This window comes from Zootoca vivipara, chromosome 5 (assembly GCF_965207765.1).
Source record: "Zootoca vivipara chromosome 5, rZooViv2.hap1.1, whole genome shotgun sequence".
NCBI classification, from domain to species: domain Eukaryota; kingdom Metazoa; phylum Chordata; class Lepidosauria; order Squamata; family Lacertidae; genus Zootoca; species Zootoca vivipara.
Genome location: NC_142588.1, coordinates 24,540,242 through 24,566,268, shown reverse-complemented (window position 1 = coordinate 24,566,268; position 26,027 = coordinate 24,540,242). Strand labels below are relative to the sequence as shown.

The following is a 26,027-nucleotide window of genomic DNA, read 5'->3' as shown; positions in this document are numbered from 1 at the left end:
GTTTGATCTTCTTGCAGTCCTTGGGACTCTCAAGTGTCTCTTCCAGCACTATAATTCAAAAACATCAATTCTTCGGCGATCAGCCTTTATGGTCCAGCTCTCACTTCCATACATCACTACTGGGAAAACCATAGCTTTAACTATATGAACCTTTGTCGGCAAGGTGATGACTCTGTTATTTAAGATGCTGTCTAGGTTTGTCATTGCTTTTCTCCCAAGAAGCAGGAGTCTTTTAGTTTCGTGACTGCTGTCACCATCTGCACTGATCATGGAGCCCAAGAAACTACTCCAATTATGGAGCACCATTCCTAACCATGTTTGCCTTGTGCCACTATCCTTTAGGCACCAGATGAAAACGGTTTTGTCACTTAAATTTTGCTTTGTGCTATGCTTGTAGTGTGATGTCTTTGTGTTTAATCTGACAATGGAGTCCATTAAATAGTGTTGCATTTTTGTATTTATAATGTTGTATTTGGAATTCTGGCCTTGATACTATGTCTTTGTTCGGCTTTCCCTATGTTTGTTATTAATTTGTAAACTAGAGAAGAAAGAGCACAGGCCTATCCAAAGTTGACCACTTCCAAGTTCAATTTATCTCAGTGAGTGAGAATGAAATAATGCTTAACTCCATGTTGACGTGAAATAGGACTTAAAAGTGCTTAACATGGTTCATCCCTGTGAGAGAGAGACACATAGTGTGTGTACATATAGTCAGTAGCTAAATCTTAGTAATGAAAGTTCAAGATGTGAAAGTTGCAGATTAACTAGAAAGGTCAAAGTAGAATTGAATTTATTTTATTCTAATGTGTGGAAATCTGGTATACAATAATTTTCAGGTAACTAATACTTCTGATGACAGCCAGGAAGGGATTTAAAAATGAACAAACAATAAACATCAGGATGCAAATTCAGATCATTTAAATTATTGGTGACTCTACTAGCCAACAATATAGTCTACTAGCCAACAATATAGTATTTGTTTTGATGATTACAAGCTACTGTTGTGTAGAAGTTTGCCCCTTGATATATAAACACTTATAAATCAAGGGGCAAACTTCTGTAGCTTGTAAACATCAAAACAGTAGCTTGTACATCACCATGTACAAGGTGGCAAGAGGTGGTATATAAATAACCACCTATTACAAAGTTATGTACAAGAAAAATACAACTGTTAATTAATTATGAAAGGTGATAGTTCCTTTGACCAGTAAATACTCACAATCATATATTTCCTAATTAGGATTCTTTCAAATTGTAATAAAATTGTTGAGATTCTCCCCAACCCCAGGTGTGCAGCTGCTAGTACCACTGAGAATGGATTTGCTATATAGCAGCAGCACATAATCTGTTTTATCTAGGTCAGGGAGAATATTAACATTTTGTTTCTATGAAATCACAAAAATAGACTGCAAAAATGTTTGGAGATGAAAATAGTAATCAGCAAAGCTGAGATCTGACTTGTGCCTTCTGTCCCCCTCGCCCCCAAGGTACAGAGTAGTCTCTTTTCCAGTAAGTCCCTGGCTATGTAACAGAATGGCAGACTATGTGATTGATGCAAGATGTGTGTGTTTAAACAAGGGGGGGGGGAAATCAAGTATGTTTGAAGCCCAGACCTCAATTATGTTTCTACATTGCCTGTTAAATCAGTTAGTCATGCTTACCAGCATTATGCAGGACGTGTCATAGTTGATTCTGGAGTTGCTAAAGTGGCTGAACATTTGACTCCTAACAGCTTTGAATGTTTTCAGATATACTTTGATCAAAATAATGAAAAGTGTTAAAGTAGAATTTGGATGTCAAAATTGAAACTTAAAATATTGAAGTTAATGCATCTTAAGGTAATGATGTCTATGTGGGGAGAGACAAGTGCTTGGAGGAAGGGGAGTGAGCCTATGCAAACATTTTGGCCAAACGTCTGTGGCAAGGCATCACTAGTATCTCAAGATGCATCCATGCCTTCTGTTGAGATTTATAAACATTGTGTGTTTTATGTGGCAAATAAGTTTGACTCCAGAATACGTACAGAATTGAATTATACACTTTCTCATACTCAAAGAGCTGGTGATAGTTGGGGGACCTCATTTAGCCGTTCAAGTACTAGAAAGTGAAAGGTAATTGACAGTGTGGAAAGAGGAGGAAGTGTGTCTTAATGGTCAGTGCAAGTATACTGGAATGAAAATGTCTGGAAGCAAGACTTCTTTGAAGAGGATTGGTTTAGGCAGGGGTTGGGAACCTCAGGTCCAGAGGTCAAATGCAGCACTCCAGGTCACACTTGGGACATTTCCTACTCTACATCCCTTTCCCTAGACCACACCCCTCACTGGTGCTGTTCCATGATCTCCTGAAGTGCATTTGTCCGACTGGAATGTGTCCTTAAACTGTGATGATTTGACTTTTTTGTTTGGATGGGAGATGTGTTTATTTGTATATACCTCTGGTTTTTGCAAGGTTGAAATATAGCCTTCTGCACAAAGGTAAGAGTTGCATCCATTACACTGCCCATTTTTGCATTTGGCCCTGGCCACTACTGTCTGGCTGAAAAAAACATTCCCTTCTCCTTTGGGTTTATGCAAAACAGTGGAGATTGCTTGGTAATAGGGACTGAGTACAGGTAGTCTGTAGTCTCTTGTCTTTCTACAGAATGTCTCGGGGTTTGTTTGCAGCCATAGCCACATTTCTCCCAGAACAGTTTACATATCAAGTTGCACATATTCTTAAGTCACCATAAAAACTTAAAACACCACAGTAGGCTCAGTATATTTCTCAGTGTGGAACTACTGTATATGATGATTCAGCAGTCCTGGGCAAAAGGTGGTTGTGTAATTTGTGGCTAGCTTGCAACCTTTGTTCTATGGAAGCTTCCCCCTGATAGCAGCAACCTTTAGTAAGTTTGAAGGTCTTTGCCTTCATCCCACACATGCAGAAGTGCTCTGCATGCTGGCTTCTCTGGAACTAATAAAAGAAAAAGAAAAAAGGGTTCCCAAAATTATCAGAATAACAGAAGAGGTCACAGGAACTCTAACAAACAATGAAATTGGAAGGGACCCAGGAACGTAATAAAAGACATCACTGAAAGGGTGGAACAGGGTGTTTCAAGTCCACACAATTTTATGTAAGTCTGCAGTGACCCGGAACACAACCCCTGTGCAAATTGGGGGTTGCACGTGAGCGAGCAAGCAAGCAAGCGCACATACACACACAAGTTATAGCCACTGCTGTGTGACAATCATAACAATTTCCCAAAACACCTCAGCTTGTTAGACATGATTTCATGGTCTGCATTCCCATGTCTTACTTTGCCAGAACAGAAATGGAGAAATTATGTGAGAATTGTCTGTTCACAAATCAGTTTTATACCAATTTCATTCTTTGTTTAGGGTTCCTGTGACCTTGTCTGTTCTCTGGAAACAAGCCACTAAGTCTATAGTATGAGACATCCATATGCCTAGCTTAGCAGTTTGCATTTGTGAATATCCTGGATGGAGATATTAGTAAAAAAAAAATTAATGCGTTTGTTTGCATGGCTAGAATGTAGCCTATTGCTCAAGAGTCACCTCCATTACTGCACCCACTTTTGTCTCTGATCCCCACTCATTGATGCCATTTTACTCCTGAAGGTTTCACTGAAAGTTTCACATTAGGCAGTGGTGTCCAAGCTTTTTTCAAAGAGGGCCAGATTTGATGAAGTGAAGGGTTGTGAGGGCCAACCAAAGGATTGAAGTTGTTGAGCTTTTTTATGATTTTACCCCAAAGTTGTTGAGCTTTTTTTAGGATTTTAACCCAGGAAATAGACTGCCACAGGGCCGGATTAAACCGCATTAGGTCCCCAAAACGGACTTTGGACATGCCTGGCATAAGGGAATATGGCCATTGACCTGAAAAAAGATTCCCCACTCCTGGTTTAAGTTGTGTATATTTGTGTGACATTATTGATCCAAATTCCTCTGGAATTGCTTCTTTGACTTGCTCCTCATGTGCATGGCTTACCTTCCAATAGGCTGTAAATCAGGAACTGATCTATTAATTCTAATCTTTTGTTTGCGGAGTAGGGTTGCTTTCCATCCTTTCTTTCTCCCAAGAAAAGGACTGGGGCAGAGCTATTTATTAACCTCATTGTTGCTTGAAAGGGACTAAGTGAACAAAAAGAAAAATATCAACACTTCCTTTTCTAAACAATTTTCATTTCAGTAGATTTAAAGCAAGTGTTGAGGATTGCAGCAGATTATTTGGGCCCAATGTAAGATGATGATGAGGTATCCTTTAAGTTTTTTTTTAGAATGTCATGTAGAAAATAGTGCTTCTTTGTAATCATTGTCATCTTTGTCATCATTGACTAAAATATCAAATGTCTCAAATAGTGCCACAAACTGTATTTGATTTAAAATATATTGCAATTAAAATTATATCTTACTTAGTGAATTTAGGTTGTTGAAAACAATTTTTTATATTTTTCTTTGCTGCTGCTGTATATTGTCTTGAAAGCGATGGTACATTTTAAGGAATCTGTCATCTGTAGTAGTCTTGATTCCATTTCTTGTTTTAAATTGTGCATCTCTAAGTATCTAGTGGGAGCTGTAGTTAATTAGACCACAGATGGCAAGGACATGTGCTGCTGACCTCCATGAGAACTGCAAAATCTTCTTATCTTTATTTTTGAAAGAGAATGCAGCTAAAATTAATGCTTAAAATGCATACCCTGTATGCATTGAAACCAATAGTATGGCTACATCTAAGCAGGTACAGAGAAGATAGCAGTTTATGAAGTGTATAAAGAATTATATTGATAGCCTGTATCTCTCTCTCTCTCTCTCTCTCTCTCTCTCTCTCTCTCTCTCTCTCTCTCTCTCTCTCTCTCTCGTTTGGATCCCAAATCCTGATTCTGTTTTATGTTAGTGAGTTTGCTAACATTTTGTCTGTATACACAGTGCACAAAATTAACAATTCAAAATTCTGTTCTAGAATAAATTCTGTCAATTGGTCTTTTATTTGTTTGTTGTATGTATATAAGTACCTCTCGGATTGAGATTATCAATGAACCTGGAATGTACAGGGGAATAGGATAGAAACAAGAGGCTCTGTGAAGGTAAAAGGAAATGCTTTGAGAGTATGGGGTTTTATGGCCATTGACCAACATACAGTGGTACCTCTACTTACGTATTTAATGCATTCCGAATGCACATTTGTAAGTTGAAAAAAATTGTAAGTCGAATCCCATAGGAATGCATTGGGAGAAAAAATTCGTAAGTCGAAGCAACCCTATCTAAACCGCATCCAAGATGGCGGACGGAGCGCCGTTTGTAAGTAGAAACATTCGTAAGTACTGTAGAGTTATTCGTAAGTAGAGGTACCACTGTATTTGAAAGAGGGCTATTTAGTTTTGAAAGCTAATGAAGCGTTATTTAGCTCCAAACTTCTATTGCAGCCTGCACCGGCTGTTCAACTGCACTCGTGAACAAGAGATTCTCAGGATATTTGCTTACTGTAGAACTAACTGACAAGCAATTTGTTTTGCATTCTCAAATTTGTGGCGCTCAGGAAACATATTGCTCTCATCTTTAATACTTGCCTTTTAGTAGGGTTCAGGTTTTAATTTGCCATCAAAGAAGATGTCATGTGCCCATAGTGATCACCAATAATTTTGCATCTTCATAATGAGTCTCACAGTCCTGGACAATATCTTTATGTTCCAAACTCTCATGTTCTGTACTGGCATAGCAACTTCTCAGAGAGTAAAGACATTATACTCAAACATTTTTTACAGTAATTGCAATAGTTGTAGTTTACAACTTGTGTTAAATTCATTACATGTGCCAATGGAATGTTGGCTGACATCCTAACCTAAACCCTTTTGTGCTGGAGGAATTTATGACTACTTTATAAACAAAAGACACCCAACCCCCAAAATGCCATAGCACAAGTGGCTTTTGACATTCTCCTTGGTTTCAAAAGCCATTTTTTGTGTAACCCGTGGAGCTTCTGTTTAGGAAACACAACTCCCAAAAAGACCCATTGGACTCATAGAAACCAATTCACAGTTCTTTGGATTATGGTTGATGTAATTGGTAACCTATAGTTATAAACATAGCCTGGGACCCTCATTGTAGGACTATCTTTCCTACATGGATTCATTTACAAACTGAGGTCTAATTACAATAAGCAGTAGATAAGATTGAAATGCTGTTCTAAAGGGATCAGTTGATCCAATGATAGGTGTACAGCTTGTACCATGTGGGGTTGTAGTCTACCTAAAGATGCAGGTTCATCAGTTTGGGGTGCTCCTTGATGCCATTTATGGTGATTTACAAATTCATTTTACTAGTTTTGGCTGGTGTACAAGTCATGCTCTTTGCTGGAAGATAAGGACCTGCCTGTAGCCATTTATGCTTATTAACTTCCAGACTGGATCACTGTAATATATCCTACTTGGAGCTCATTGAAAAGCAGTTGGAAACTTTAGTTGTTGTTGTTTTTTTTTGGGGGGGGTAGTGACATAGAATATTATTTCACCAAAGCCAAAGGCCTGGTTAAAGAGAACCATTTTTGCCTGGCGCCTAAATATATGTAATGAAGGCACCAGGTGAGAGTGTTACACGTGACCCCAATCTCTGATCAGTGTAACCTTCCAGGGGTTCCTGGTGTCCAGGGTCTGTGTTTCCTTTTGGACAATGAGCCACAGCGGAGACTGTAGTGTCTTTGTAATATGTGGTTTATTTACACATATATACAACCTGAGTCTAGATGGAGAGAGTTCAGCGCAATCACATTTCTAGAGGATCTCTTCTCTCATAGGCGCAGCATCATTTGGGTCCCAAACACATAAATCAGCCATTTTCTCTTTTACAGTCTGTCACAGTCAACCCACATGGTGTTCTCTGTTCCCCTTCTTGCTATTTGCTGCTAACAAACTCCAAGGAATTTTCCTCCCACCCATAACCGGTAAACTGAAATCCTAACCTAAAGCCTTTTGTGTCTGCACACTAACTTACAGCTGGAGGAAGGGCTCCACCCCTTATCATCTGGAAGAGAGCAACTATTTTGTTAATAACCCATTACAGTCGTACCTCGGGTTATGACCACCTCGGTTTGCGAACAGTTCGGGTTACGAACTGCGCAAACCCGGAAGTGTTTTCGGCGCGCGCGCGATCGCGCGCTTTGCGCATGCGCAAAATGGCGGCGCCCATCGCGTTCGGTTTGCGAACTATTCGGGTTACGAACTGCGATCCGGAACGGATCGCGTTCGTAACCCGAGGTATTACTGTATCTTTCTCTTGTTCTACATGAGGGCTCTTCTGCCAGGTGATTTCCTGATCAGAAAAAACTAGTTAAGCCTGCTAAATCCAACATCTGACACCTTGGTTAAATTCAAACATTTACTAAATCTAGGAATTATGAGGAGAATCTGGCACCCAGGAGTTTAGGGGATCCTTGCCCCCCAACTTAAAACACTACCCCTCTAAGGAAAGCACACATCTGATCCCGGATGTACAATAACAGAAAGAAGGGGGGACAATTCCCCCCCCCAAAATGTTGAGAAATGTATAGTTCTATCAATGTGATCATCAGTCTGCCCATTTCTGTGCTTAGGGACTAGAGGAATTCTTATTGAATCATGTATTTAAGTGCTCACTTTGTCACTTGCCGCTTCTTTCCACTTCCCTCATTTAAATGTCACCTTCAACAGTCAGACTTTAAAAGCCTTAAAAAACCCATTTGGTGAAATTAATAGTGCAGGTTTAAGCTTAAATTGTGTATGCATCACAGCTATCGCTTCAGTTTGTTGGCCACTTTCTTCTCTGTTTGATCCTTGACGTCACACAGCAATTTTGCTTTCTCGCTGCAAAGAGATTCGGCATGTTTCTTTCCATAGGAAAGCCATGGATATTTTGACTAGCCTTAACTAAGTAACTTGTCTGTTTTTGTGCATGTGTTAAAACATTTTTACAAATGGAATATTGTTTTCTAATGTATGGTGAGCATATTTTCAAGTCTTGCATCCAGGTGGCACACAGAATCTTAGAGCACCCAAATCTAATTGTCAGCTTAGTGCAGTAGGCTGTTTGCCTCTTCTAATCCTCAGTGAAGGCAGATGAGATATTATGGATCATCTGGATAAAAGCATTACAAAGCCCATAAATCCCTGGCACTACCTCCTTCCATAAGTTTTGTTGATGTCTGCCAGGAGGGTGAGCTTTCCACATTTTCAAAGCAGATAGACCCATAAGGAGAGGCTTATTTATTAATTAATTAATTAATTAATTAATTATTGTTTTATTCTCTCAGTATATATAATTTTTAAACCCTTTTTTGCATGCTCATTAGATATTACTCCTTGATGTAGAAAATACTTCAGAAGCTTGTCACCAAAAGGCATGAGATAATATCCTACTTGCTTTTTTGTGATTGGCTCAAACAGACATACCACCCAAAGCAGTTTTGAGCTCCAGAGCTGAATAAAGAGCAGTGGGGAACAGTACAGTGGTGCCTCGCTAGACGAATTTAATTCGTTCCACGGGTCTATTCTTATAACGAAAAATTTGTCTAGCGAATCCCATAGGAATTCATTGAATTTTTTTGAATTTTTTTTTGCCCATAGGAATGCATTAATTGAATTTCAATGCATTCCTATGGGAAACCGTGATTCGCTAGACGAATTTTTCGTAAAACGAATTCGTCTAGCGAGGCAACCTCCGCTGGAAAAATCCTTCCTTTAAGCGAAAATTTTGTCTTACGGGGCGTTTGTTAAGCGAGGCACCACTGTAGTAGGTAGCCAGCAGACACATTGTTGTTTAAAGCTGAATAACTTCAATCAAGTAAGCAGACTTGCTTTCCATCTGAGGGCCAAACAAGATGTGATGGGGCAACTGTCTTCATAGCTTCCCCACTCATATAAAACAAGAGGCAGGTCCCTAATCTTTACATGAAAAGCTCCCTGCCTTATTTTGTTGCACTCAGTTGCTTTAGGCTATTTTTCTCCCAGGCTGGCTTATTTCCATTATTGAAGTAGAGCACAGAAAGGTAATGTGTTCTTCCCTCCCCTGCATGCCTTTGTTCCTTCAAATAATACACACATACCACTTTATGAGCAGCCAGCGCAGCCAGGTTGTGTTAATGTATCTATAGTGGCTGCTATGTTTAGTTTGGGCCTTATTTCACTAACTTGAAAATTAGTAAGTATTGTAGGATTGGATTTCTTTTTCTCTGATGTTTAAAAATGCCTTTAAAAGATGATACGTGTCTTCAAGAAAAACAGGACTGAGTTAACAGACCTGACCTGACAAGTATTTGACCACACAGGCAGTGATCATTTTAGGTGTGTCTGATATGTGTGCAACCACACACTTGTGCATTGCACCAAACCTGGAAGTGACACAAACACGTCACAAAAGGGGTTGGGGCAGGATGTTTGCAGGCTTTTTCACTGTATGATTTCACAGAAGCATATAATGACCTAGGATGCAACCCCTTGTCAACTGGGCATTGCCTGTACAGTGCTTGAATTTTGAGAAAGTACTGTGGGCACCAGTCAGAAAATGGCTGCCATGGGGGAGCATGAATTGTATGCAACAAGATTGTCCTGTGTGTCTTCCACTGAAAAATGCCAGTGACAAGAGAAACTAGCAACCACTCCTTAGATCCCCAGTTCGTGGGATCCAGAATTCTATTGCCTCTGGGACAGGACAGACAACGACTCCTTCTTTGAGTAACCCGAACCCCATTGGCCCCAGTTCCATGCAGTGAGCCTACTTGGCCTGCCCTATGGCATCCAATCCCAGCAGGCGCCACTGCAGCCCCAAGTGCAAGGTCAGCCAGCCACCCAGTCTTAGGCTCATCTGCAAATGAGAACCATGAACGCACTGGGAACCAATCAAATGAATCTGACTCCTGGAGGAATAAGAGACCAGCAAGCTAGCATGGTCCTAGAAACTGCTCTTCCGACTCACGTGGGACAGAAAACTCCTTAATGAATGATGGCACAAATTCAATGCCCACAGCTTTACCACCTTCAAGTACCAGGGTGAGGAAAGCCTGGCACGAACATGTCATTCAGGATCTGCACAATCACTTAGTGCACAAACTCATGCAAGCCATCTTCTCAACTCCTGACCCAGTGGCACCGTAAGATCTCCAGATGGAGAATCTGGTGGTTTACGCTAGGAAAGTTAGGGGGGGGGAGGTGGCTAACACAAAATTAAAGAGAGTGCTGTCATTGCTTCTTCCCTCCTACTCCTGCCATAGACAACCTTAGGCTTATTGAGAAGAGCTACCGGTATGTCCTGCTGCTCCTGACTGTAGAGATCACACAGGATATATATGTATATATATCACATATGCACACACTATTGAGCATTCCAGCAGTACTATGAAGAATATACAAGGTGGCCACACCACACTCACACTCTTGCATACATACACACAGTCACTGCTCACAGACCACAGACATACATGCACCTTTCTAACATTCATACATACACTTCACCTGTCCATCTCTCCCCCTGCCACTCAAACCGCACATAACATGCAGACTAGATAGTTTATACCCCCCTCTCTCACACACACATGTGCATCTATCCCTCTCTTGCCTAGGTGCACCATCTCTCTCTATCATGTACTTGGGAGTCCACAGGATTATTTTCTGGTGGGGTGGGAGTTTTTTCCATGTGGTGGGCAGCAAAGTAAAACACTGAAAGGGTGGAGCAGTCTAATTTATCACAGAAAATTGAGAAGAACTGTTTTTGTATGTTTTGCCTCATATCTCGTGCTCAATAAATGCTAGAAACTTCTTTTTAAATTAAAACTGGAGATCTGGGAATTACAGTTCATTCCGGGGCACCCAAGAAGGCCTTCAGAGGCAACCGCTAAGAAATGCAGTAATAGGTCCACCATTGTATTTCATGCAATTGAAGTACAATAGTTGAAAAAAAATATTCCTTCAGTAGAGAGTACTCTTATATGTAAATAAGCAGCCGTCTTTTATATTCTTTTCTTGCATTTTGTGAATATAATTCAGCCTTTGTCTAATCATAGTCATTGACCACTCAGTATAGATTTTTACTTATCTTTGAAATTCACAGATAAGAAAAGTATTATTTAACAGTTTTTAAAATAATTAATCTTACTGTGATAATTCTTCAGAATCCACCACACCATATAAATTGTACAACAAAAGAAGAGTATACAAATGCACTTGTTCAGATTCAGCAATGTCACCTCTTTGTTTCATTTTGTTGTATTAATGGTGGAGTGGTTGAATTTTGGGTTTTAGAGCATCCAAATGCCAGTTGGTGTGTAAATCAAAATGTATTTAAAGTTCAATATGCTAGTTTATAAGGCAGCATTAGTTTTATTAGTCACACAGAAGATGAAGGTAGCTATGTTGACCCATACAATTTTCATTATCCATATTAGTACAATGCCTTTTATTAAGCTAACCAAAATATAGCAAAAGGGTGTGGAAGCTTTTGCACTCTCCTAAAATTCTTGACCAGGCAGAAAGTTAACAGATCACTTGGTGGAAGTGAGATGACAACAATTACGGTATGACATTGAAGCCATGGAATCTTCATCTGATCAGTCTTGAAGTGGAATGGGAACTGGGTAGCCCATGTGCAAATGAAGCTCTTTATGGAGCTTTTCCTGCTGGGAATAAGAGGCATAGCAATGGTTGATTCCCAATTTCTGAAAAACTTTCCATCCTTAGGTATGGAAGCCTGTGTGTTTCATGTAAGGTTGGAGAGAGTTTCAGAGATGGCAAATCAGCCATTGTTCTGCTTCTTGTTCCCAGCAGACCTTGGTGTACCTCGGTTTAAGTACACAATTGGTTCCGGAAGTTTGTATTTAACCTGAAGCGTACTTAACCTGAAGCAAACTTTCCCATTGAAAGTAATGGAAAGTGGATTAATCCGTTCCAGACGGTCCGCAGAGTACTCAACCTTAAGCGTACTTAACCCGAAGTATGAGTGTAATTGGTTCTGGAAGTCCGTACTTAACCTGAAGCGAACTTAACCTGAAGTGAACTAGATTAATCCGTTCCAGACAGGTTTGCGGAGTACTTAAACCAGGCATCCCCAAACTTTGGCCCTCTAGATGTTTTGGACTACAATTCCCATCTTCCCCAGCCACTGGTCCTGTTAGCTAGGGATCATGTGAGTTGTAGGCCAAAACATCTGGAGGGCCGCAGTTTGGGGATGCCTGACTTAAACTGATAGTACAGGTACATAAACTGAGGTATGGCTGTAGCTGTATAGCAGGCACGTCCAACAGGTAGATAGAAAAAAGGGGGGTAGATCCATAGCTGCCAAGTTATCCCTTTTTTTAAGGGATTTTCCCTAATGCTGAATAGGCTTCCTCGCGAGAAAAGGGAAAACTTGGCAGCTATGGGTAGATCACTGCCAGTTTTTAACTCTTTGAGAGTAGATCGCAGTCTCTTGGGAGTTGGCCACCCCTGCTGTATAGCACTTGAGAGAGATTCATTTGTATTTTTTCTGTCTTCTCCGTTATTATGTTTCAAGACCGCCACCAGATGCAGACCCCATAGCTTCAACACCAAACACAAGCTGCCCCCTCTCTCCCCCCTCTCAATATTTCCCTGTTCACCATGTAGCTTGATGAAGTGTTTTGGAAAACTTAAAAGCTTGCATATTATTTTGTTACATTTTGGTTGGCCTAATAAAGAGATTGTCAGAGTACAGAATTTGACAGTAGTTTTTATTGAGGTATTGCAGTCTTAACTTGCAGATTTTTTTTGATCCAAGAATTAAAGTGGACTGATTTGGTGGTGTTGAAAACATGCATGGTATAGAGAAGTATTTTAAGCCATTTATTTATTTTGCAACATATTGGGTCTGGGTCCTTCATGGAGGGGGGAATCAAGCATTTGGGACAACCTCTGCCACTGGTCTGCAGTTGTGTTCTTCAGAATACATAGTTTTCAACAAATTGTTGGATTGAAGGAAATAAACTTCATAAAATACTAAATGTGTATAACATAGGGTTCTTCTTAATTTCTGCTTTAGGACGACGTAGACAGTTTAAACCCAGTTCTCAGGGACAACCCACAGCTTCAGGAGGAAGTAAAAATCTGGGTAAAGGAACAAAAGGTGCAAGAGATTTTTATGCAAGGTAATTTTGAGAAATATTTTTTTCTTCTAATTAGGTCCCATGAAAATTAATACTGAAACATGATTGGAGGAAAAATTATACTGTAAGTAGAAATGTGGATTTGTTTTCAAAATTTATTAAATGGAAGTATGTTTATATTTCAGAAACTGTAGTTTAGTATATGGTGAATAGCTCAGTAGGTCAGTAATGCCATTAGCCATGATTTATTTAGTTTTTTTTTATGTTGAGGAGGGATGCTTTTAAAAATTAGGTGTAATCACATGTATTATGAATTATTTCTTGTCACTTGAACCACTTGTGAGTAGTGAATTTAAAAAACAGTTTGTGGTTGTCCTTGGAGCTCACATGATGAAAAAGGGACATGACTGACATCTTCTGAGTCTGTGACTCAAGTTGATGTATTAAATGTAAATACATGTAATACTATGCTACATTAATCATGCATTTTCCAGGCAAACAAAGGGTGTCAGCAAGTAATATTCTGCAGGGACTGGAAATGCTTTTTCGGTGGATGTGATTCCCACAGTAAGAGTATGAGGAGTCCTGCTGGATCTGATCCAATGTCTGTCTAGCCCATCTTGTTTCTCATAATTCCAGATGCTTCTCGGAAGCCCACCAGCAAGATACGAAGGCAGTATGGTTTTAGCTGAAATTCACAGTGCATCCATACTTCTACTGGATCTGTACTAATATTTTTTCATGCATATATAAGAACATTCATAGGGCTAAACTTAGTATGATGTCAGTATGATGTTCTTTTTCACAGAACTTCTTCCACACTACAGCTCAGTGCTAAAGCAACAAATGGGAGGAGCATAGGAACAAAACTTTAATGCAGAAATGTCTAAAATCTTAAAATCCAGCAGACCAAAGATTGCCTTCTTAGACTATTTATGCATTATGACTTGTGGGTAATAGCCATGGTTTTTCCCAATCAGTTTTCAGTATAACCAATATCCAATTTTAGGATATTTTGTTCACAAACACCCCCCTTTTTAATTTCTAGTATTTTAAAATAGGAAGTTGTTTGTTGGTTAAATGCATGTTTCATCTGCTGGTTTTATAAATTAATGCTTATTATTGCACAGTAGCCTTGGGAAAGAGAAAAGACTGCTGAATGATTTTGATTTTTTTGAACTACTGCAGAGTTCTGTGGTCACTTTTGGGAAGCTATTGGCAGCTGTGAAACTCAAAACTTCAAGAACTACATTGTTTCTACTCCAGAAGCATCTGGGCATGCAAACAGCTGCTGTGTAGGTTCTGATCAAGAAGTTAGGCTTGCTTGATCATAAAAATGCCTCTGTATCCAAAGCGAAGTATGCAGTAGACTTAAAGGCATAATGGAAGGTGGGTGGCTGGGCGGTTACAATGTAAGATAACATCTGTGCTGCATGCGCTTTTAAAACCAAGCCATGGATTGGAAAATTATTGCAATAATCCTCAAAAGCTATTTTTATTTTTATTTTCGAAGGACCCTATTCCTTAAACGGCTATAGAGTGAGAGTATACAGACAGGACTCTGCCACCCAGTGGTTCACTGGTATAATAACTCATCATGATCTATTCACTCGCACTATGATTGTTATGAATGATCAGGTAACTATTTCTTCTGTGTTTGTCTTAAACATAAATAGGTTTGTCATGGCTTTGGAACTGTTGGTCTAAAATTGAGTTGCATATATACATTGTTTTAAAATATTACTTAACCCATCTGAGTTCACACAATCATTTCTAGTTTTAAAAACTTAAATCTGCTTATTTGGTTATTACCTGACCAGTAAAAAAAAATAAAAATGTGGATGAAGGGAATCATGTCTGTAAGGATTCATTGTTGTTGTTTTTAAAAAGTGCTGTCAGGTGATTAAGTGGCTATAAATGCCTACATGGAACAAAGGATACCAGAATGCATATTGCAGTGGTCTTTAATATTTTCAGGGCATAAATGCAGAAATAAAATGGAGCTGGGGGCGGGGTTGAGATCTTTGCTCAATATTCAGAAGATCTATTTTCCTTAATTGAGCTCCCCAAGATAATGGAATGGTGGGGTAGAAGTAAAGGCCAATATAACCTTTAGTCCTTTTTTCAGTTAGCATTGGTTTATAGTTATCATTAATCACATACTCCTTTCCCTCCGAAGCTTTTTTTTTTAAAAAAATCTTCACATCCTGTATGCTTTATTCTTGTTTGACCAGTTAAAGAAATTTAAATGATTTTCAGTTTGGGACCAAAGTTGGAACATTGGCAATGTTCTTATAAAACATGTTAACATGTATTTTTTTCCCTTTAATATGAAAGGATGCTACTTCTGCATTCCTTTTGAAGTTTTGTGCCAAAAAAGTTGTTTCAAGTTAGGACATAAATTTTGTATTTGTAACTGGCATTCATATGGAATATATAAATAAGAATTGATTCCTTTTTTTGTTTTTCAAAATTAACCAGGTTTTAGAACCACAAAATGTGGATCCCTCTATGGTTCAGATGACCTTTCTAGATGATGTTGTTCACTCTTTGTTGAAAGGTGAAAATATTGGCATTACATCACGACGCAGGTCTCGTTCCAACCAGAACAGCAACACAGCCCACGTAGATATATTTTGATTTTAAATTACATTGCCATTTACTTTGTTAACTATCTTGTATTAATGAATTATAAATGTATTACTCTTTTTATTTAGGGCCACTATACCCGGGCACAAGCAAATAGTCCCAGGCCAGCAATGAATTCCCAGAGTGCAGCACCTAAGCAAAATTCACATCACCAGCAGCGGAATGCTCGTCCACATAAAAGGAAAGGATCTGATAGCAGTGTGCCTGATGAAGAAAAGATGAAAGAGGAAAAATACGACTATATCAGTCAAGGAGGTATAAACATTTTTCAAAGGGTTGGAACAATTCTTCTTCAACACGGTACTAAATAAAGGATTATTTATTTATTTATTTATTTATTTTTACAGAAAATTCCAAAAATAAAAGCAAACACTTTATTTCCAAAAGAAGAAAACCGGAAGATGATGAAAAGAAACTCAGTATGAAGAGGCAGCGGATAGACAACACTTCAGACTATTCTGAGAGCAGTGACTCAGAAAATTCAAACAAAAGACTGACAGATTCTTCGTCGGAGCAGAATTCAGAGAATGAATTGAAAAGCAAGAACACTTCAAAGATAAATGGGAAAGAAGGAAAATCCCAGAGCAGTGATGGTATAGAGGAACAAACACTAATAGACAGCCAGTCACCCTGGCACGAGATACAGGAAGATAAAAAACATCAAGAAACAGATAGGCCAGAGTCAGCTGACTTGGAGCTGCAAGAAATTTCACTCCATCAAGCCAAGCAGCCAACAGTTTATGATCGGAATGCGAATGATGTATGCATTCAAGAGTGCAGTATAGAAAAGCAACAACCCAGGGAGCTCTTACCGAATGAGCAGTTTGTGCCCAGTTGCCCTACACCAAAAGGTTGTATTGATATAAATATTGAACACAGTTCAACTATTGAGGCCCAGGAAAACATATCAAATACTTTTGGTTTGCAAACTCGTCAGAAAATGGAGCCTCCAGGTAGTGATGCAAAACATCTGTTTACAAATTCAAGCTTTCTGGAAGTGAGAAAGCTGGAAACTGATGAAAACTGGATTAATAATGCCAGCAAAATGGATTTGATACAACCAAAAGTTGTGAAAACTACATCAGCGAATGAACATCTTAATTCTGAAAAAGTTCCGTATGGCTCTGTTTCATCTGTCATTTCCATAGCAGAAGAGGGCAGAGTACGTAAACAAAGTCCAGTCTCTGATGTAGTGAAGTCAAAAGCTGGCCCACTGATTGAAACCCCTAAAATAAAGTCAAATTCTTCACCTGAAGTTAAATATAAACACGCCCAATCTCCTGACACTGTGAAGTCTAAGGTTAATTACCAGAACAGCCATGTTACTGGAGTAACAAGGTCAGCAATTAAAACTGAACATGATTTGCCTAGGTCTAGCTTTCATCCAGTTCCAGCTAGAGTTAGTTCATTAGAAGCTACTAAAAGTCCTCTTATCATTGACAAGAATGAACATTTCACAGTTTACAGAGATCCCGCTCTTATTGGACAAGAAACGGGAACTAACCATATATCACCCTATTTACATCAACATAACTATCCTCCTCATTCCACTTCCCATAGAACATGTTTAAATCCAAACACTCATCACCCCGCATTAACTGGTGCATCCCATTTGTTAGCTGGATCCTCAAACCAAACTCCCTTGTCTGCTATTAATACACATCCTCTTAGTAGTACATCTCACCATTCTGTTCATCACCCACATCTACTTCCCGCAGTGTTACCTGGAGTGCCTACAGCCTCTCTGTTGGGAGGCCATCCACGACTAGAGACTGCTCATGCTAGCAGCTTAAGCCATTTGGCATTAGCACACCAGCAACAGCAACAGATGCTACAGCACCAGTCACCACATCTTCTTGGGCAAGCTCACCCTTCTGCTACGTATAATCACCTGGGACTTTATCCAATTATTTGGCAGTATCCCAATGGAACACATGCATACTCAGGACTTGGAATACCTTCATCTAAATGGGTCCATTCTGAAGCTTCTGTTAATACTGAGGCTCCTCTGAGAAGGGTAAGTCATGCTGAATCCCCAGTTTATTATACATTGGGATAATATCATATGATAACTTGATGTGGTGTGTAATCTGTTTATAGTGCTTTATAATTGCCTTAACAAATTTAAATAATTGCTGCTTTGTAATCAGGCTTTGATTCAAGAGGGGAGGGGAGATGAAAACATGTTATAGCATTGTACTATTATGTATATTATTAGAGTTGGGTGACTGAGTGCAACACTTACATTTGTGCTTAAATTCTGCTTTTAGGTGAGAGGTTGGGAGGTACTTTAGGGTGGTTGTTTTTTAAAAAAGAGAAATCTGGATTTATAGGGTTTTCCCATTCTTAAAAAAAATAGTCATTGTTGTAGAAGCTTACAGAATGTGGGGGTACTTAAAACTGAAATTCAAAGACTCAAATGTCCGTAGCTTTATAAAAGGATTTCTTTCACCGATTACTGTAGTATCTTAGCAGCAGAATGTAATATGCTATAATATGATGGAGGCCCAATACAGATGCAGTAATAGCAGTTTCCTAGCCATGATTAGGAGATTGGAAGCACGCCACAGGCTCATGTATGCTTTCTCCTCCTCCCCCTTTCTGTTGTGAACTAAGGTGCAACATTACATTTGCAGCAGCGGTAACTAATTGCTAGCTTTTAAACCGGGGCCAGATGTTGGTTTTCAAACCCTTCTTAGTACCAGTGCAGACTTAATAGTGCACCATACTAATTCTAACCAGAGAAAGGGGGCTGGGAAAGAATATGGCAAGCTTCCAGGCTCCTAATCATGATATCATTAGCATTGTATCTGCACCAGTCTTTTCTAGCTAGTTAACTAACCCATTATTGAATCTATTGCTATTGAAGATGTTTCATGCTGTATTTTGTAGTAAGTGTGGCATGGAAGATGGTATAGCTTTGGCTATGAATTGTGTTCCAAAAATGGGCCACGGGTGATATTTCAGTTTACTTTTAGAAGATGCTGACCACAGATTTTTCTCCTACTCATTTGGTATGCTTTCTTCTGTTTAGTTAAATTTAACATTTTACCTTGCTTCAGAATAAACTGCATACTTTTACATCTATTTTGAATCCTTATTCAAATAGGATTAAAAAATAGGATAGCCACAATAATTTAATTGTGTCACTTAAACAATGCAAGCACAGAAAAACAGTTTGACACCCTAGTGTTTTGATAAAATGAAGTTATGCTTATGTTTAGGTTCCAGTAGTAACTACTGTATAAAGTCTCATTTTGTTGCTGTTAACAGAATACTCCTAGTCCTTGGTTACACCAACCCACCCCTGTGACCTCAGCTGACGGTCTTGGGTTAATGAGCCACATACCTGTAAGACCATCCAGTGCAGAACCACACCGGCCACTTAAATTGACGACACACTCTAGTCCTCCATTGTCAAAAAGTATAGCGGATCATCATAAAGAGTAAGTTTGCTTTGTTTAAATCTCTAAACACAAGAGGTAAGATAATGCCGATGAAAGAGTGAGGATGGTTTACTTGTTTGCTTTTTGTATTTTGCTTTAAGTCTCTGGAAACTTTGCATCACATATCGCACTCAAAGGATGACCAACAGGAATATGAAAAGTATATTAATGATGAATATATTATTACTATCTCTTTCACATTTGTATGGCATATTTCTTGTTTAGAGTATTAATGCATTGATGTGAAACAGAATTATTTCAGTTCTGCTTTCTGTGTCTTTGTACAGAGAATTGGAAAGGAAAGGAATTTTTGAACCTTTACGTTCAGTTGCAGCTACTCCAGCAAAGCCAGATATAGAGCATAACAGATCACAGACTGCAAAAGAGGGCCATTTGCAAAGACACTTTGTAGACCCACTGCAAAGGTCACTTCAAGAGACAGGCGAGAGGCTAAGCAAGTATAAAGAAGAGCACAGGAGGATACTTCAAGAAAGTATAGAGGTTGCTCCTTTTACTGCTAAAATCAAGGCACTTGAGGGTGAAAGGGAATCGTATTCCAGAATATTGCCATTATCATCTTCTAGCCCCAAAAGCCATGGAGTGAAACACGACAAAGATTCAGAACTCTACAAGATGAAACATTCTGTACCACAGAACTTGCCACAAAGCAACTATTTTACCACTTTGTCTAACAGCGTGGTCAACGAACCACCACGAACATACTCCTCCAAAGAGGTTTCAGGTATGTGTGCTGATAAACAGAGCAGTTGTCCTTCAACAGCTTCTGCTCAGTCACTCACTTCTTTCACTACATCTCTTTCAAAACCACCACCTTTGATTAAACACCCACCAGAGTCTGAAAGCTCAATAGGCAAGATAACAGAGCAGTTTTCACAGCAAGCGACCTCTAATTCAGCAAATTCTTTCAGAAATGACTCCAGAAGTCCTACTCAGTTGTCTGTTTCATCCTCAAGTACACTCCGAACAATGCCCGCTTTGCACAGGGCACCGGTGTTTCACCCTCCAGTCCATCACAGTTTGGAGAGGAAGGAAGGAAGTTACAATAGCCTTTCTCCTCCAACTTTAACTCCAGTGCAGCCAGTTAATGCTGGTAGCAAAATCCACGAATTACAGAAGCCACCAACTTTAGTACCTGAGCCGAAGGAAGCACAAAATGTTTACAAAAGTGCTTTGGAGCAAAAATTTTCAGATATGTGGAAAAATAATATTCCAAATAATGACAAGATGGAATGGCAGATGGAGAGGAAATTGCCTTCTGCCACAGCTTCTGTCATTGTACGTCCACCTTCACGTACAAAATGTGATACAGTATCTGTTGTGCAGACAGCTCCGAAAGAGCGAGTTGTTGAAAGATCGTTGATGGGGATAAACCAAACCGATTGCCCGAAACCAGCGGAAACCAGAGAGACAGGAAGAATAGTTCTGCCGACTGTGAACTCAGACACAATTCATGGCCAGTATGAAAAGAACTTGCCAGCTGCCTCCAAGGGCAGTGTTCCCAGTTCTGTCACGTCAACTACGACGACACTATGCAGCACCAAAACAGATGTAACAGCATCTGTGGCTACTACTGGTGTTCCAGTCATGGGCAGTTCAGAAGTGACTTACTGTTTATCCAATGCAGCTTTAGCTTGCACGTCAGTAGAGACTACTGCCTCCACAGCCATAAACCAGGAAGTGGCACACATACAAGAATGTGGCCTGAGCACCGCAGCTCCAGTTACATTAGCCTGCAGCAAAACGGAAAGTGTTCTTCAGGCCAGCTCTGGATTCTCTGGGCCATCTGATTTTATTCACTTGAAAAAGCACAAGGCAGCATTGGCTGCTGCTCAGTTTAAAAGTAGCAGTGCCAGTGATACAGAGTTGACTGCTGTGAAAAATCCAATATATTCAGCCTCCGTTTCCCTAGACAGTACTGTCATCTCTGGTACAATAAACAAAGCAAATACTGTAGGCAATGGGCAAGTATCCCAGACGAGTCAAGGGAACTACCACACGAAGCTGAAAAAAGCTTGGCTCACAAGACATTCGGAAGAAGATAAAAATACTAATAAAAAAGAGAATGCGGGGAACAGTGTCTCAGAAATCATTAAGCCATGTACTGTTAACTTAATAGCTTCTACGTCAAATGATTTGCAAAATAATATAGATTGTAAAATCCTGGGGGAAAAGCTTGTGAAAGAAGAGAAACAGACAAGGCGAAAAACGAAAAGGACGTATGAATCTGGCTCTGAAAGTGGAGATTCTGATGAAAGTGAGAGCAAATCAGAGCAAAGGACTAAGCGGCAGCCTAAGCCAACTTACAAAAAGAAACAGAATGATTTGCAAAAGAAAAAAGGCGATGCAGAGGAAGAAATAAAACCAAATGGTGTTCTTAGCAGAAGTGCCAAAGAAAAAAGCAAATTGAAGTTACAGAGCAGCAACAGTAATTGTAAGTATATAGTTAACATACAAATTAACCACCCAAGCCTATCAAAATTATGCGTCTGTATACGTGTATTGTACAGGCCTGCTGTCTGCTATGCTTTCTTCAGATATTCATTCTGAACGTGTGGCGAGGCTGTGGGAATGCTTTAGTGTAGCTCCGTCCCTTCAGTATAACCCCACAACATTCCCAAACCGCCACATGATGGACTGAGTCTGTAGCGGTCACCTTCATTGTGCAGGGAGGTTTCCAGCACAGAGACAGAAACTCTCACCAGTTAGGGATCTTATCCATGTATTCTACATGTGTTAAAAGTTGCCCCTTCAGACTCAGGCCACTGATCAGAACTGACTGATTTTGGTTGAAGCTTATTTTGAAATTCCACAGTCCTGAAATAACATTGTTGTCTGTTTTACTATTTACAATGATACTATTTAAAATTACTATTCACAAGTAGTTTTGGACTGCAACAAAGCAGTGCTGAAATTGTATCAATGCTCTAAAAAGGACACTTCAGTTTACCTTATATTCCTAAGTGTTATGACTTAGAGGTTTATGCAAATTGTTATTGTAAGCAGCTGTATATTATCCCATTCTTTGAATTGTTATTTTAAAATGTTGTTTTTTTACTGATCAGTACTTGCTACACAATTCCAATCCCTGAAGCTACTTTCTGACTCATGCCCATTTACTTCTTCCAAAGCATACATCTCTCTCTCTCTGCTTTTCCTTTTCCCCTGTTGCTACCAGCTGCTTCCCCATCTAAAGATTCTTCATCTCCTACATAAAAAACTATTCTTTTTATGTATTTCTTTCCCACTCTGTGCACCTGCACTTCAGTTGAATTGGTAGCTCCATTTTCACACTCGATGATAATTTAGGATTGAGTATGTGATATGGACCACACTGTTTTTGTCTAGATTCTAAGGTTAGTTTTTGCAATGCATAGTTGCTTTAGGAGTTAGTAGATGAACAGATGTGTGTTTCCTCTTTATGTCTGTGGGCTGGTTCAACAAAATAATCCTTAGCCATATATTCTGCATTTTCTTATTTCCCTCACATAATTGTACGGGGAAACTATACTACATGAACCAGTAGAAAACAAGCTCTGTGCGCACTGCAGGAATTTATGATCACAGTAGCTCCATAAAGTACTACCTCAGCAACAGAAATCACTGCAGAACGTAACTAGGTTGCATAGCACTTTCTACTCCCAAAGGCAGGCAACGATGCATCAGACTAAAATAATGTGGGGGGAAATCAGTGGCACAAAGAACCATGTGACCTATATCAATGTTAATGTAGCTGTTTGTGTTAGTGTTAAGGCAGTGTTTGGGAGCGTCTGGCCTGTGGGCCTAATTAGGCCTGGCAGGGGTCCTAAATTGGCTCACAAGGCTGTTTTCCCAAACCACGTCAGCCTGCCCCACACCCAATGTCATATGAGGCAAAAAGTGACAGGCACAAAGAAACCGTTGTGAATCTAAAGTGTGTTCTTCAGTGTTCCTTGGCAAGTGGGACTCCTTGATCAGTGCTGACAGCAAGCCCTTAGAAGTAGTTCGCTTGCCGGTGCAGTTTGAATTCAAACCATGCCTGCAAATGAATATTTTTCCTCTGCAAACTGGCTTTGTAGATAGCTTTGCTATCTGCTAGACTTGGATCAAATGTTCAAGCAAGTCACCCTTTGAATGAACAAACCATGGCTTAGCATTAGTGTAAGTCAGACCTTACACACTTGAAAAATGTAAAGTGTCACAAGAGTCAAGAAAATGTGCTTGCTGCCAGGCTGCAGTTTTTTTAAATTTCCTATCATGATAGTCTTTTGTGGGTAATGTTTTAAAGACTGAAATCATAGCCAGGATATAAGAGACATGAGACCACCACCTTGCTTGAAGCTAAGCTGGTTCTGAGTCTAGTTAGTGCCTCAATAGATGTGTCACCTTGGGTTCTGTGGTAGAAAAAAGAAGGGATATAAGAGTTTGAAAACAAACTAAACAAATGTTTCATTTGTATTGTACATTACTGTCCATATGCAATCCATAGCAAATACTTTTGCACTGAAGCCAATAAATGTATTAAATGTTTGCAATCCCATTTTTCTGAATTTTCGGAAAGGAGATGTATAAAAGATTTTACTTTGTTCTTTCGAAAATACTTTCCTCTTTTTTTACTGCTCGTCTTAACGAGATAGATAAATAAATAAATTCATTGTGTAGGTAATCATATAGTTCACAGAAGCAGAGTCACAGATAAGATGTATTTGAAATTATACTGCCTTAATGGTTGTACTGACAAAATGAATGGGTTATTATCCATTCTCCTGTAAATTATGGGGCAAATTGATAATAAAATTGGTAATTGATAAAAAACAAGAATAGCTTAAATAAAAAAAGTGTGAATTCTCCCGCCGCCCCACCTACATGGATTCATGGATGAATACATGGATTCATCCTTTTTTTTGCAATATAAACACTTTTACTCAATTATTTTTTAATGTACTGTATTTTAAATTTTGTATCATGTATATATTATTTATAATTGTTAGTTGCTTTGAAACATTTTTGTAGTAAGTGATTAATAAAGGAAATAAATAATAATACTAACTCCCACTACAACTTCTGTTAAACTCTAAATATTAAGTCCTGATTACATTGTCTTTCCTTTTACTAAAGAAGTTGTCATTTTTGCAGCTGGCATACCTCGTTCAGTATTAAAAGACTGGCGTAAAGTAAAGAAGTTGAAACAGACGGGAGAATCCTTTTTGCAGGATGACTCTTGTTATGAAATCGGGCCCAATTTGCAAAAATGCAGAGAATGTAGACTTGTAAGAAGCAAGAAAGGAGAAGAATCAGCTCACTCACCAGTATTTTGTAGATTCTACTACTTTCGTCGGTAAGTGAAAAACTATTTTTCTTTTTGAGGAACCAAGTTTTATTTCTACACTTCTATTGTAGCACTGCCGTTATGCTTTGAAGAGGTGCAGTTTGAAACACGCTGGTGCAGTGATGCATACAAGCTAGAAATGCTTTTGAAATTGTGGATAGTCACTTTTTTACCTCACTCTTCAGTTAAAAAGCTCCCAGAGTGCCTTACGTAGGATCAGTTGCAAACAATGCAATACCTACCAGCAGGTTTGCAACAAGTGATGGGGAGGCAGCAATCTCAGGCACCAGTTCTTAAAGTTTTGATGTTCTTGTCATGGCCTACTTGAGTGGAAGCAGCTCAGGGAGGGGCGAAACAAATGGATCTGATCTGTCAGCCAAGCTGATGAAGTGGCTCCTGCTACCTTTTTCTTACTTTGTAAAGCCTGGTACTTATAGAACTCTTACATTATCAAAACACTGCCTCTGACACTATTGCACATTTCTGGGTCTATATGTTGTTGGACTCCCAACACCCATCAGCCCTGGCCACCATAATCCATGGTTAGGGCTGATGGGAGCCCACAACATCTGGAATGCACCACTTTCACTACCCCTGGTGTAAATGGACCAAACGGACTCCCTGATGAGGTTGTGGACTTTTCTTTCTTGGAGGTCGGATGGCCATCTGTCATGGATGCTATAGCTGAGATTCCTGCATTGCAGGAAGTTGGACTAGATGACCCATGGAGTCTCTTCCAACTCTGTGATTCTATGAAATACTATTTTTCTTTGTGTAAACTCAATTGGAGCTTCTCTTGCACAAAAGCAGCAGGTTTTGGTGGAGGTAGTTAAAAAAATTGAATCCTTTAGTTTAAATCCAAGGTCTTTGGCTTAACAGGTTTGTGATTTTGAACTATAGGCCACTTCTCAGATCTTTGAGTTTAATAATAATATACATATTATGCAGCATGCTCTGTTCTTGGCGCAGGGTGGCCAAAGGCAAAAATGAGTGGAGCAGCTGAGGTGACTCTACCTTTGTGTAGTAGGCTGCATTCCTGCCACACAAAAGTCATATGTAAGGGACTGGTATGTATAAGGAGAAAGTGAGAGACTATGGAAAACATGCTGCTTTTCAACAGGAGAGAACCTGAAAAGGTACTTTTTACAAGGAGCTGCACAGAGGAAAAAGCAGGGCCTTTGTGACATCAGCAACCATTGAGCCAATCACCAGAACAGATGTACTTGCCTACTAGTAACTGAAGGACAGAGGCAAAGAGATGACTAAGGATTGGAGTAGCGGTTTCTGATGTCATAAAGGCAACACTTTTTTCCTTTTCACAACAACAAGGATGGGAAGAGAAGAAGGAGACAGTAGCCTGAGGTAAGAGTAAATGTAAGATTGTGGCCAGCGACTATGGTCCCAAGTGATGAAGGAAAGAAAAACAAAATGGGGTGTGACCTGCAAATTAATCCCTGCAGTTTTGTGGAATTATTTTTGTTGTTGTTATTATTGTATTTATATTGTTACATTCTATGCCAAACACATAC

At 39.4% G+C, this 26,027-nt stretch overlaps 1 protein-coding gene across 3 annotated transcripts in view; it reads left to right on the top strand.

Moving 5' to 3' along the window:
- JMJD1C (jumonji domain containing 1C) overlaps window positions 1–26,027 on the top strand; it is a 115,434-nt gene that overhangs the window by 70,888 nt on the left and 18,519 nt on the right. For all 3 annotated transcript variants that reach the window (XM_088669506.1, XM_035138460.3, XM_035138462.3), the window contains 8 exons: window positions 13,014–13,119; window positions 14,591–14,715; window positions 15,559–15,702; window positions 15,795–15,981; window positions 16,074–17,743; window positions 19,000–19,172; window positions 19,460–21,624; window positions 24,306–24,507. In XM_088669506.1, coding sequence (XP_088525632.1) covers window positions 13,113–13,119; window positions 14,591–14,715; window positions 15,559–15,702; window positions 15,795–15,981; window positions 16,074–17,743; window positions 19,000–19,172; window positions 19,460–21,624; window positions 24,306–24,507 — 4,673 coding nt within the window. In that variant the 5' untranslated portion in view covers window positions 13,014–13,112. The remainder of the gene's footprint in view (window positions 1–13,013; window positions 13,120–14,590; window positions 14,716–15,558; window positions 15,703–15,794; window positions 15,982–16,073; window positions 17,744–18,999; window positions 19,173–19,459; window positions 21,625–24,305; window positions 24,508–26,027) is intronic.